The 14,705-nt window shown below is 48.2% G+C and overlaps 1 protein-coding gene across 1 annotated transcript in view; it reads left to right on the top strand.

Annotated features, from left to right (window-relative positions):
* ABCE1 (ATP binding cassette subfamily E member 1) overlaps nt 1-14,705 on the top strand; it is a 245,438-nt gene that overhangs the window by 65,635 nt on the left and 165,098 nt on the right. The window contains exons 8-9 of the mRNA XM_085641610.1: nt 4,898-4,994; nt 5,856-5,945. Coding sequence (XP_085497736.1) covers nt 4,898-4,994; nt 5,856-5,945 — 187 coding nt within the window. The remainder of the gene's footprint in view (nt 1-4,897; nt 4,995-5,855; nt 5,946-14,705) is intronic.

The following is a 14,705-nucleotide window of genomic DNA, read 5'->3' as shown; positions in this document are numbered from 1 at the left end:
ACAATGATGGGGAATGTTTTTAACGGTGTATGGAGTGGATAATTGAGGTAGAAGTTAAGTGATAGGGCTGTGAGGGATACATGGGCACCGATGTAAGCAGTGACGGGAAAGGTATGCTATGAATCATGAGTGGGCTGTGACTGGAGAAGAGGCTATGAGTGCCATAAACAAGAGCAATTGCACAATGAAAAAGGAAGAGACAAATAAGAGAAGAGCTAACTCCTGTATTCATAGTGTCCCTGTAAATCTCAACTTGGCCGGCATTTTATTACTTATATCATTGCATCACCATCAACCCTATCAGCCCACCAAAGTTGGTGGGAAATATCGACACACTTTCTGTAGAGAAAGGGGTGGGGGGAACTCAGTCTTACAAATTGTGAAGACCACTGCTGCAGGGCCATCAATAAATGGCAGCTAAAGGTAAATCTTTGGTCAGAAGTAAAGCTTCACATTTGATTGTTGTGTGCATTTTGAATGATACTTTTAAACGCAGATTCTTCACTTTCGAATAATCCCCAGGTGCCAGACTGGATCAAAAAACTTTCAAGCACTGCTGTGCTTCCAAGGGCTGCTAAAAAGTGACAAAGCAGAGCAGCATACAAGTACCACCGCTGCATGCTGATGCATTTTCCTTTATTTCTTTGTGTGCCAATGCCAACTCGAAGCTCAGCTCCAAATCTTGTCCATCCTCAAAAGACTTTTTAAACAAATTCCAGTGTGCTGAAGAACAATGTACCTACCCAAAGCTACAGGTTTCTGCCACGATTGCAGGAAACAGATGTTGGTCACGGACCTGCATGGGGTACCTTTCTGGTGTCTGGTCTCGGGCCAGACTCCAATCCTGCCATAAATGTGTCCTTATGAAGGCGATCCTGTACTGGGAGGTTAAGCCATATGTCAGCGAACACAAGAAGAAATTGCAGCCTAAGCAGAGTCCTGCTTCGTCTTGATTGCAGATTCTGTCCTGCTTCTGAGGCTGTTTCCCCAAGTGGTTAACTTTGCACTTGGACTTTTCCAGAGGACTTCTGTAAAAAGGGAAGCAGGATTCGACCCCAGGCCGCCACACTGAACTTACAGAAAAGTGATTAGGGCATCAAGATGTCAATCGGTCATCTACAAGGTCTCCAGTCACAGCACCGATTACACAAAGGATTCCAGTGCCCTCAGAGTTTAGTGGGCCGTGGTTGACACTGCAGGAGATTGAAGCCTGCAAGGAGGCAATGCTGCAGATTTTTAATGCACTTCTTGTTCCTTTTGGCGTGCCTTCGAGTCCCAAAAAACCACAAGGGTCCCTTGACTGGTTGTCACCATCATAGAAGAGGTTTGTTACTCTTGCTATTCCCTTTTTCCGAAGGAAGACGAGGGGCTCAGACCTATTTTATACCTTCAGCCTCTGAATGCCTTCCTGCAGAAGGACAAAGCCAAAATTCACACACTAACCCAGATCCTGTCTGCCCAGGACATGGGTGTTGAATGGAGTCTTTCAACCTGCAGAATGTGTATTTTCATACAGCCGGCCTTCAGCCCCAAAGATGGTCTCTGCGGGTCAAGATAGACCAGGTGCATTTTCAGTTTGCTCTGGTCTCCTACAGACTCGCCCACGTGCCCCTTGGGTGTTCATGAAAGGAAGTGTGGTGGTTGCAACTCATCTTTGAAGGTCAGGGGTACCAACTTCCCCTACCTCGACAACTGGCTGTTGAGGGTGATCTTGTCACAGTCGTAGACCACCTCCAGATGACTGCAAACTTCCTGATAATGTTGAAGTTAACTATCGATGAGCTGAAGTCGCACCTGACTGATTTGCAAAGGCTCCCATTCATGGGAGCTGTTTTGAAATCTGCAATTCTGGGCCTTCCCTCCTCTGCAACGAGTCCAGGACATCCTGATGTTTCAGCGTCAGTCCTGGATCACGGTAAGAGCAGCTGTGAAAGTTCTTGGCCTCTGAGTTTCCTCGACATTTTACTTCTAAGCTACACCGAATGGCGTATGCTGGCTCAACAATGGTCCCTGCTGGGCCGAGGAGGTGGATTTCAGAGGACAGTACTGAGTCAGTAACCCAGCTCCAGATCAGTCTGGAGCTGCAGGCCATTCTCCTGGCTCTAAAGGTCTTTGTGCCATCTATCAAGAGGGTTCTCATAGGCTAGACCACCGCCTTGTGGTATTGCAACTAGCAGGGTGTAGTGGGGTCTGAGCTCCTGTGCTAGGAGTCTATGCACCTCTGGGGTTGGTTGGAGCACAAAGTAATTTCCCTGATCATGAAGCACCTGTCGGGATCCTGCCAGAGCAGACAAGATCACCATGTGGTGCCTGGCAGACCTCAAATGGTTTCTACCTCCTGAGGTGGCGCCGGGGCATCTTCTGGCAATGGGGAGCCCTGGCTAGATCTTTTTGCCACGTCAAACATGCAGTGTTGAAAGTTGCGAGTGTTGGAGTTTCTGCAACAATAGACTTTAGGAGATGCATACTGGCTGGAATGGGCCATTGGACTCCTGTATACCTTCTCGTCTGTCTCTCCTGCTTGGAGTTCTGAAAAAGATCAAAACTACCAGTCTAAAGTCATCCTAGTGGCTCCAAATTGAGAGAGTAGAGTGGGGTACCCGGAACCTCTGGGTATGAGCATCTGTCCTCTGATTAGGACATCACTTTGGGTGAATCTTCTGTCGTACCAACAGGACCGGGTCTTCCACCCGAATGTGCAGTCAGCATGTATGTGTGTGGAGATTGAACAACTCACTGCATTTGATCAGCCACCTGAAGTGGTAGAAATCTTCTTTGCCGCAAAATGGCCTTTCGCGAAATCCATTTATGCCGTGTTCTGAGACTGATTTGTGGCCGTTTATGGCATACGTTAGACTGATCCCTTGAAAGCAAAGCTGGTGGCCGTTCTTTTGTTTCATCTTTGGCCCAGCAAGGGAAGGCAGTAAGTACAATTTGTGTGCCCTTTCTATGTTTACCGGACCAACCATCCTTGGTTAAATCACATGCTGTGATGCGGTTTATTAAAGGTTAGACACTTGTTCACTCCCTAGCTATTTGTGATGCCACAGTGGTGCTTAAACTTGGTCTTGACACTTCTCATGTGTACGACCCTAGAGTCAATTCATTATACTTGACTCGTCCCTTACCATGATCCGACAGATCAACGCCGTCTCCTCCACCTGCTTCAACACCCTCTGCATCATTCGCAAGACCTTCAAATGGATCCCCACCAAATCAAGGAAGACAGTCACCCATGTACTCATAACCAGCAGACTGGACTACGGAAACGCCTTCTACGCCGGGATCAACAAATCTCTGCTCCAGACCATTCAGAACACCACAGCCAGACTCGTCCTCGGCATCCCTCGACACGTATGCATCACCCAACACCTACGAGACCTCCACTGGCTCCCCAATTGAGAAAAGAGTAACCTTCAAGATACTCACCCACGCCTACAAATGCCTCCACTACACAGAACCCCAATATCTCAATGAAAGAATCTCCTTCCACGTATCCAATAGAAACCTCAGATCCGCCGCCCTCACCGAAACCCCTCCAATCTGCAGAGCCAGAACTGGTGGAAGAGCCTTCTCCTACATCACAGCAAAGACCTGGAACGAGCACCCGATCAACATCAGACGCACCCCAACCCTGCACATCTTCTGAAGGACTCTCAAGACCTGGAGCTGCACTAAGCCCCCGCCCCCCCCCCCCCCTGCCCACCCTGCGTGCGCCTTGAGACCCTCGCGAGTGAGTAGCACGCTTCACAATTCCCTGATAGATTGAATTTATAGTTGCTTGCTGTATTGCCTGACTTCAAAGACTGTCTTCCTTATTGCAATTACATCAGCTTGTCATGTGAGTGAAACCTAGGCACTTTCAGTGGACCCTACACCACCTTTTCCCCTAGACCAGTTGTTAAGGACTCAGACAGCATTTTGGCCTAAAGTTGTAACTCCTTTTCATTTTGGGAATTCCATCGCTGCCAGCATTATTTGCTCCCTGCCACTCCTTGAAAGAGGAGGCTCCATCTGTTGGACCCCAAAAGGGCTTTGAGGTTTTACATTGATTGTACCAAGGAACATCATGTAGACAAACCTTTTGTGAGGTTTTCCAGGGCAAAGAAACAGGAGGCTGTACAGAGAGGACCCTGCTAAGGTGTCTGCATACAGATCTGCGACACATTGGTCAAGAAACAGCCCCCAGAATGTCTGATCGCCCATTCTTCCACTGCTGCGACTGCTACCTCTGCATTTGTTTGTGGGGTCCTGTCCATGACATCTGCCAAGCTGCGATGTGTACATCACTGCATACATTCATGAAGCGCTACTGCCTTGACAGCTAGGTCCTGCGCAACTTTTTGGTCTGAGTCCACTCCACAGGCCGTCCGGCTGGGGCAATACTGCTTTGGTATCTATTTTAAGGGTAGGAATCTGCAGTTACAAGCTTCCATCAGAAGAACTTGTTTATTATCTTTGGTAAACCTCTTTCTGGTGGATACTTGTCTAACCGCAGATTCCTCACTGCTCTCCTTCCTTATTCAGAGGAGTCCCCTCTTTTTAACATCTAAAATAGTTCCAATTTGGCGCACTTGGTCCCAACATATATTCATGTTGTGCAGATGAGGGCGAAGAAGTGAAACTATGGAACGGACGTTCGCTCACAGTGGTAGTACTTGTATGCGGCTCCACTCTGTCACTTCCGGAGTGCTATGGAGTCAATGGGGAGCTGTGCAGCACACGATAGCACTGCTGACAAAGTTTCTAGATCCAGTACGTCACCTGGGGAGTATAATAAGGTAAGTATTCTGCAGTTAAATGGAGCATCCTCCAGAAAGAGCATTAACAAAGGTAAATAGCTTGTTCTCCTGTGCATAATGTATGATATTGTAATTTTTATTTTTTTGGGTTGCAGATTTGACCCATCTTAGAGAAAGAAACGTGGAGGACCTCTCTGGAGGAGAGCTTCAGCGATTTGCCTGTGCTGTTGTTTGCATCCAGAAAGCAGATATGTACGGCAAATGACTCAATGTGCTAAGTTGTTAATGCATGCATTGAAACTTCATCAGTCTTTTTCAATGTCCAGAATTTTATAGTGAAATATATATTTATTGGCTGGCTGTTTGTATTTCTTCTCTGGAATGTTAATTACTGGAGAGTGGCTGTGGGATGAGTTTGGCATTTGGGTGCCTATTTTTGAGTCATCCATAAGGTGGGTGTCATTTAAGCTTAATGTTTGACTCTTCAGAAGGATGCCCTGTGAATCTGGTGCCATCGCTTTTAGCCTATGAGGTGTGTGTGAACTTTCCTGGGGAGGTATGTGATTTTATTTGCCTGTTAATAGGGGAGTAAATCTAAAGTGCAAATCTTGTGTCTATTCAAATGTTGCTGTTCAAGCAATAGGAGTTCTACATTGCCTTTTACAGCACCACCTATGCTTCATCATTTATAACTTCTACTTTAGATGAAAATGTCTGGCAGCATGTTTAACTCTAGATCACATGTTTAGCACAGGTATGCAGCCTTCCTGCCGCGTAGTGTTCAGCGCATGATATTTAGGTTCACACTACAGCGTCAACATACACCATATGGCAGTTGCAGGCTGGAAAATGCATCACATCGGTGCTGATGTAACCACAATAAATTTGAGGAAACTGGCAGAGTGGCATATTTAAGAGAAAAAACTTAGATGGTGCCTCTAGAGCTGTATAATATGCTCCTGCCATCTAGTGTTGGGTTTGGAAATTTCCAACTTGTTTTTCTTCAAACAAGTGCTTTTGCGGTGACTCACTCATGATTCTTCCCCTGAAATGTTGATGTTTCTTTCTCTGAAAAAAGTGCATTCTAGTAATTTTCAGATCTTGTTTCTTTAGTTTCATGTTTGATGAGCCATCAAGTTACCTGGACGTAAAGCAGCGTCTAAAGGCTGCCATCACTATTCGCTCTCTCATTGACCCTGATAGGTAAGGAGTGTGGACAGTTAAATGTTATTTTTATTATATTTGTGAATAATGCTTTATTTGTAGCTCTGCATTTCTTTATAATCTCATCTTGTCCCTCTTCCTTGGTTAATTGCAACCCACAGAGGCCCTTTCCTCCTTCATGGGTGTAAATGTACTCTGCTTTGATCAGAACTTATTTCTCTGTGAATCTGGCGCTTTGCTACACGTGAGGTGTACCTTTCTGTACTTCTCACATCTGTCTGCGTAACAGACTGGCTGGGTCAAAGGGGTCTGCATTTTTCAGTTCTCTATAAAATGTAATCTCCAGTGCTGAATTCCAGCCACCCTGCTAGCATAGACTTATTTTCCCATTTGTTACCTTTTTTTCTCTTACTAGTAGTTCTTGTTTTCTCATCAGGGATTACACTTCACATCTGCCAATTCTGAATTGCCCTTCTATTTCTAATGTTCTGGGCTCCGCTGGTGGGGTTTTATGGTGATTTATGAACAGCCGCCTTTCACATTTTGCTCTTACTGCCAAGTTTGTCAATCATACGTTCCGCTTCATTTAGTTTCTGTTTAGCTGAGAAAGTATAAGCGATAAGAATTTTATTGATTGTATTTTACTTTGTCATCAGTGGACTTTTAGTTTTTAACACGGACTATAGAACAAAGTTTGTTTATAATTTCTTGGGGTACGTTTTGCAGTTGTTTTCAGATAGATTTAATCAATAGGAAGAATAATTCCAACAAAGTATCAGTTGGTGCACTGCATTTAACTTATCAACTGTGATACATAATTTACAGATTAAAAACGTATTTGAGGTGTGGCCAACCAAGAGGGCCTACAGGACAGGACTATGCGGGATCCTGAGATGAGGAGCAGATACCTTGCCATAAAGGTGTGGGGCTTGCTTTCCCTTCTCGGGGGGGGGGGGGGGGGGAGGGGGTGAGTTTGGGCTGCATGATGTTGCTGAGAGTGGCTGGGTAGGACGCCCTACACACCTGGAGTGGTAGTGGCCTATGCCGTGTCGCTCACATCCTGAACTGTGGCAGAGATCACGGGGCAAGAACAGCCATTTGTGGGGGCACCGGGTGGACCTGCGGCACATGCAGGGCACACCAGCTGCCCGTACCTGCTGAGGAGAGTTGATGCTGTGTACTGTGCGACAGGGGCTGGGAGCGTGGCGCTCGCTGTCGGGGTGACTGGTGGAGGTTCCAGCAATCTTCTCCCCCCCCCCCCCCCCCCTTCTCTCCCCCCTCAGCCTGCTGGTCCTGGATGGGTGGGTGGCTTGGTGACCTGTATACGTTTGGCCTCTTCCTCCAGTGAGACTGAGGCTCCTGTCCCACAGGGTTTCTGTTGCTGTTCAGCCACTTTCGGGGAGGACTGAGGTCATGGACCGCAAGAGGTGGCCTCCTTTAGCTGGGACAGTATTGCACCTAGAGTACTACTAGCTTTGGGGGTAGAACCCCAGTTATTTGAAGGGCGCTGAATTACCGTGACCCTTGTGACATTTGAGAAAGTATCCTAGTAGGTCCCAGTTCTGCTTTCCTTCGTGAAGATCGCGCATGTGTGGAGATCTTTACACTTAGGAGTGAGGCTGTAGCTGGCATTTTAATTAGCTCACGCTCCCCCCTGGGGAAGGGCCGGCCTCAGAGGCGGTTACAGGGTAACACCATCACACAGTACACTACCCCGTGCCAGACCTCTCGGAGAATAAACAGGCTGGTACTCTGGCTATGCTAGAGCACCAGGGAGAACCAACATGTGCTGCCCTCTTGGAGGCCATCCAGCATTGTAGAATGTTCTTGGAAGTTAAAAGCACCTCCGCACTATGGATCTTAAATAAATGGCCCTTTATCCAGCTTTGGGGCATTGTGGTAGGCAAGTTGCACTTCTTTGATCGCTCTGAGAATGACTGATTGTGGCTGGACATGTCGGATGCACCCGGGGTCGTCCCCTGAAATAAGCTGAACCTTTCCCAGCTAGTGCACATCAGCAGGGAGCAACATCTGATCAGTGTTAGGGGCACGTCACTGGCGGCAGAGGTCTGCCCAGGTCTCTGGGGCAATGGCACCATGGATGCGGAAGTAGCAGAGATGCAGTGGCAGGTGAAAAAGCAGGGAGGTGATCCCTCCCAGTGCTGCGAGGACTCTGATACTCCTTTGAATACTGGTGACATTATACCTGACACTGGAATCTGATGGGTGGGCAACCCCTACAGGAGTCCTAGTTAGAAAGGTCACCTTGGAGTGGTTAGGACCTGGGAGGGCTGTGCAATTGGTGGCCTGCATGCTGTGGAATGGAGGTTGTGAGTCTGGTCGTATGATTAAGAGTGTTGGGGGGGTGGTGGCAGCTGTGGGAGTTGCACGTCTGGCTCCTCAGGATGTGCTGTATGACTCTCTGCGGAGGGTGTAGGATGCTGGCTCTGCATATTGTATGCCACTCAGTGGTTATTACGTGCATAGAGTCCAGAGATTGCCCATAAGTGTGCTGGGCTCAATGTAAACCCAAAGTGTTATATTAGTGATAGTGTAGGCGAACAGCTTTAGGCCTAACACAGAGGAGTGTAAGACATTTATTGCACACACATTGACCAATACCTGTCACACAACTCAAAAAGGAGATCCACACCAATTGTAGAAAAATAAGCTTTGTTTAAGTTTTATTTTAAGACCAAGATCTTCGCAAAAAAGTAAGAACATTTTTCATGAAAAATAATTTAGTCTTTAAAAGTTTCATGTTATCCTATGGAGGAAAACAGAACTGTTGCATGATTAAGTACCCAACTTACAGTTCCAGTCTTCACGGTTTAAGATAACATGAGGACAAGGTTCAGGTAAGCACAAAGTCTACACCACCAGCGGCACATTGAGGCTGGGTGCAGAATGTAGAAAGCTGGGTCTGTATATACTATATCAAATAGAGGTATAGTGTGCAGAGTCTAGTCAGTCCCCAAAGGTGTGGGAGAGGTTATAGTAGATAATACCTTACTCTTAATTTAGTGATAGCTGGGCTGAAGAGTTAGGATTATCAGAGGGTCGTAAGAATTCATTTGGTGTACATACTCCTACAAGGCAGCAACACACACTCAATGACTGACTCCAGGCCAATGGTTGTAGAAAAATATTACTTTTGTTACTTTTATTTCTGGGACCCAAGTTGATCTCAGTTACAGGTAAGTAGACTTTTATGCGATACTTTCAAATTCCTAGCAATAGGTTTGTATCAAACAATACTTTGCATGTGCCTGAAATAATTTTCAGTACAGTAAACGATACTTTGTATTCAGCATCACACTTAGTACAGCACAGTGATGGACCAATGCAATCCTATGGGATAAAGACGGGTGAGTAACTTACAGGTAAGAAAGCGTTTTTGAGTTTGTCCCCAAGGGTTTTGATCAACACTGGGCAAGGGTCGGACCAAGGTAGGAACTGCACCACCAGCGGCACTGGGGCGGCTGGGTGCAGAGGTCACTAAGCCCAATGTTATCCTATGGAGGCTGGGGGCATCACAAAGAGGCACCATTCCAGGTAAGTACCTGCGGGTCATCGACACAGGCCCTGGGGGTTAAGATTAGCACTGGAGGGGTAACCAAAGAGCACTGAGACTGCACCACCAGCGGTGCAGGGGCAGCGGGGTGCAGAGTGCAAAGGAGGCGTCAGGGGCCCCGTTGAAATCAATGGAGATCCTTGCTTGGGGAAGACGGCTCCAAGCTCAGTTCCGGCGGTTGATTGATGGAACTTGAGAGGTAAGTTGGATGGTGGGGGTGTGCCGGGACACTGTCGGTTGGGCACACCAAGGCTGGTGGGCTGCGGGTGCCGGGGTGTCTTTTGGTGTCTGGTTTTCTCACCAGATCCGGTAGTGGGGACCCTTGAGGTTGGGGCTGCAGGCGTCGAGGGGGAGGTCAGGAGTGGTCGTCCAACGCTGGATCCCAGGTTGGGCTCACTGGGGGGGACCTCACTGGGTCGGTGGGCCACCTGGACTCAGGCCATGGGCATTGTGTGCAGAGTGGTGTAAGTGTTGCGCATCTGCCTGGATCCAGAGTCTTTGTGTTGGTTTCTTGGCCTGACAAATCCAGTGTCGACTTGAGTCTTTGGTAAAGAAAGCACAGGTACTTGGGGTGGGGGTGGGGGGGGTATGGGGGTCGGGTTGCTAGCTGCGATCCACGTCGGTTTCTTGGAGCAGGATCGCTGGAGTTGACAGGCCGGGAGGGCTGCGGTCAAGTCCGTTATCTTCTCCACTGCTGCACAGCTCTTCAGCCCTTCTTCGTAGGTTGTCGAACCTGAGGAACAAGGTACAGAGGAGTGTGAGAAAGTGCCATCTTTCTGGCATGGTATGCCCCCACTTTTTGCTGAATTGCTGAATGTACTTTGACTGAGTGTGCCCTGGACTCCTGCCAATCAGGTGCCCAGGGCCTATGTTCCTTCCCTAAAACAAACCAAACCCCAATTGGCAAACCCTGGCCACATGTCAGGCCCTAGTAAATGGTACCCTAAGTACCCAGGGCTTTGTGACCAAGGGAGACCTCTAAGAGCTGCAGCACACCTTGTGCCACCCTTAGAGGCCCTGTACCCTTACACACACACACACTGCCTTTGCAGGCTGAGTGTTTGGGTGCAAAACCAAAACAAAGTCGACATGGCACACATCCCTGTGTGCCATGCCCATCACCTACATTGCCATGGCATACATCAGTCACCCCTCTAGCTGGGTGCCCTATGCCAATGGTGTGGGCACGGGAGCAGGAGCCCTGTGCCCCTACAGTGCCCAGGTCAATTCCTGAGCCCTGTAAGTGCAGTGCTGCCATTTAAGAGTACATGGTGCTGAGAGCTCATTAACACGAGCTCCACAGCACCATAATGGCAACACTAAAGACTGGGAAGTTTGGTATCAAACTTCTCAGCACATTAAACCCACACTGATGCCAGTGTGGGATTTAATGTACCCAGCACCCCAGAGGGCATCTTAGAGGTGCCCCTGACACCTAACCTACGAATCCACGTCTGCTCTGAGGCTGCCTAGGCTGCCACCCAGCAGACATGTTGCTGGACCCCTGGGTAGGAGAGCCCCTGCTCTCCTGGTCCTGCAACAGTGCACATCCTGGGCGAGGTGCTAAATCTCCTCCCCCAGGATGGGCAGGGGGAAGCTTCAAAGGCATGCCGCCTCTGTGAGCTTCCCCTTGCCCCTGCAACCCCCACTCTGGCGGGAAGCTTTGGCCGCAAACCCCAAATAAGGACAGGGGATGTGCCAGCCTGCCAACCCCACCCCTCAGGTGGGGGAGGCGAGGTGAAGCACATCTCTGGGCTCTCGCCATCTTGAAGATGGGGAGCCCTACCCTATCAGGACTAGGCTACTGCCCCCCTCCCACAGGAGAGAGGCAGGATAGGGGGTGTACCCACCCCAGGACGGGGACCCATTGGTCCCTGCCCTTCACCTACCTGTAACGCCCCTAAATCTAGTATTTAGGGGCACCCTGAACCTTCCTTCCCCAGATTCCGAAATTACAAGAAGAGCGAGACGAAAAGAAGACCTGTCCTGCAGCTGCGAAGGAGAGGGAGACACCAACTGCTTTGGCCCCAGCCCTACCGGCCTGTCGACCTCGAACCTGCTCCTGCTCCAAACCCGGCATCTCTGGTGGCCAGCAACCTCAGAAACCCCGGAGGACCTGGCTACCTTTGAACTCTGCTCCCCTGGGACTCCCATGAGTAGAGGCTCTACTCAGAACCCCTGGCAGCAGCCCGGAAACGCGATCCCAGCCCACTCTGCACCAGCCAAGCCTGGCCGGTGCCAGAGTGAACTAAACCCACGAGGACGACCCCACGGCGACTGTGACCCCGAGTCCGGCACCCAAGGACCCCCCTTGACAATCCTGAAGAAGCCTGCAGCCTCAGAACAGAGTGCCACCCCAACCGCGATCAACAGAGGGTAAGATTTTCCGACACCAAAAGGCACCCCGGCGCCCCACGGCCCTCTGTGTCCAATCCCGGGGTACCTACCTATTCTCCAACTACCCAACTTACCTCTCGAAGTGGTGGTGGCACCTGAAGAGTCCTCGTCCCCGAGCCTGCAGTCTTTTTCCAAACCAGAGATTTCCCATTGAAATCCATTGAGCGCCCGAAGGCTCAAAAGCCCTCTGCACCCAGCCGCCCGAGTGGCCCTGGCAGTGAAAACTCTACACTTTCCTACTTCCCCACTTGCCCTGAGTAAGTGACCAGGAGCCCAGCTCCCACAGCCGCGTGGCTTGCCAGACAGCAGCCACCAAACAAGGCCCCCCTATCCCTCATAGGATAACATTGGGCCTAACTCTCTCTGCACCCGGCCGCCCTAGTTGCTGAGGGTGAACCAACTGTACCTACCTGACCCTGGGAGACCCCCCGAGTCTGTGCCCAGAACCTCAACTCTGCCAGTCGAGTACTTGCCCTTAAACCGCAAACTCTATTTTCCTCATAGGGTAACATTGACTGGCTTTTCAAATCTTCAAATATTCACCAAAAATCAGCAGAGTGACAAAAACGAATTTACTCACCTGCTCTTAGGTGAGCTCCCAGTGCTGGATCTTGGTGCCCAACACTGACTCTGAAAAGTAACCACAACTATACTTACCTTTAACTAATTTTTCTTCCATAGGAAACCATTGACTGTTTTTATTTCTAAATATTCTTCAAAAATCGGATAACATCTGAAAACGTAATTACTTACCTGTTTTGGATAAAGGTCCCAGTACTGAGTCTAGGCACCCAGTACTGGATTACAAAAGTAACGAGTACCCCCATGTACCTGTAACCTGAATTGTCTTCCATAGGGAATCATTGATTGTTTGCTCTGAAATATTTTCTAAGTGTTAACTTTTAAAATAGCTAAATATTAGTTAAAAATCATTAAAGTACCAAAGTCGACTTTCATCAACTGATTCTGAGAACTGACCCAGGACTGAATCTAGGATCCAATCCTGGAATTACAAAAGTAATCTAAAAAGTAATCTGTTGCATATAACTTGAATTTATCATTGAGCTCAATGTATTGTGTTTAGAAATAGTTGCCTACTGCAACTACTTGTAACTGTTTACTAAAAAGTCTATTACATATACAAAAGTATTTTTATGAAACATCTCCTGTCGAGAAAGTATATTTTATTTCCAAGTGTTGGTTCTAAAATAAAACAAGCATATATTTTTTTATATACAAACCATTGGCCTAGAGTTCAGTTATTGAGTGTGTGGAACTATTTGCTGACTGAGTGTGTACAACAAATGCTTTACACTGTTCTCTGATACTGCCTTACTGCTCGTCCAGGCTACCACTTTGGAGAGTAAGGTTATATCTAACTTTAACCTCTGTTAAACCCTTGGGGTCTGTGGACTCTGTACACCCTGTACCTATTAAGGAACAGTATATACAGAGCCACTTTCTCACAAGGAGCCCTTAAATACTAAATTTAAGGGCGTTACTGAGGTAGTGGGGCAGTAGCCAATGTCTACTGTCCCCTAGGGTGATTACACACTTTGGGTGCCCCCTCCCTTTGGGGGAGAGGGGCATATATCTGTTCCTTTTGGGCCTAATTCTCCAATTAAAGATGGAGAATTTCTAAGAGAGGGATTCACTGCAGCTCTTGGCAACTCTAGGGTTGTGCCAGGCTAAGGTGGACACTCCTACTCTGCTTGCTAATTTTCCTGCCTGTCCTACCGCCAACGGTGGGGCTTGGACGGGGGGGGGGGCGGGCATCTCCACTAGCTGGAGCTGCCCCAATCAGCACATCACCACGTGACAGCCTTTGAGGCTCACCACCAAGTGTTGCTGTTACTGCCAGGGGGAGTTGTGAAGCACCACCCCCCAGAGCAGGCTTTGTTTCTGACCTCCGAGAGCACAAAGGTTCTCACCCCATGAGGTCAGAAACCTGGTGGTTGCTAGCTGGCGGGGACCAGTCAGCCCAATACACTAGATTTCAGTTATTTTTCTAGATTTCAGTTATTTTGCGGCAAAACTAAATCCACGAATACCACAATGAAAACTAAAACAAGGCCTTCATTAGCTACTCACTCATACAATTACGAAACTTTAAATTTGTGTTAACGGCTGACGGTTGCCACTACCGGATCTATATTTATTATTTACCTAAATACTAATAAAGTTTTTTCGTACAAAATGTTGTACAATAACTCCGAGCCGGAAGTGACATTGACATTAAAATTGCTTGGATGCAGCGTTCTGATACTGAGCTCCGGCTACATTGGTGTTTTCTCAGCTGCCGGAAGTGACGTTCCCCCAAGTTCTAAACCCGCCTTCTCCGTGGCTGTTCTTGCTGCCACCTTTGGGTCCCTCTGGCAGTGACTAGAAAGGTGAGGTGGAAAGACGGGCAGAGAGATAATGGAAGGATGAAATGTTGTGTTTTTATCCACACGGTTTCCATGGATATATAGCTGATTCTGACGTGCTATGGTATAAGGCTTGGATTGGCATTACTGTAGAAACATAAGTATGGAATGAAACTATTGTCCTATAATCCTCTAACAACTTCTGGAATAAAATTGATTACAATGGAGTAAATTGTTTAAAACTTGGTCTACGTTTGCTGAACTTCTGAGATTTTTCTAATAAATGTTCATAAGGCTCTAGCGGCTTGACAAGGAGGGTAATTTCCCTCCAGTTCGGTATACATCCCTGTGTGCCATGCCTTCAACCCACTCCCCTGGCATAGATCAGTCATCCTTCTAGCTTGGTGCCCTGTACCAGTGGTGAGGGTACAGGCGCATGCGCCCTGTACCCCTACAGTGTCT

Source organism: Triturus cristatus, chromosome 2_2, assembly GCF_964204655.1.
Source record: "Triturus cristatus chromosome 2_2, aTriCri1.1, whole genome shotgun sequence".
In the NCBI taxonomy this organism is placed as follows: domain Eukaryota; kingdom Metazoa; phylum Chordata; class Amphibia; order Caudata; family Salamandridae; genus Triturus; species Triturus cristatus.
The sequence above is the reverse complement of the archived record's forward strand: the minus strand, read 5'-3'. Positions and strand labels throughout refer to the sequence as shown.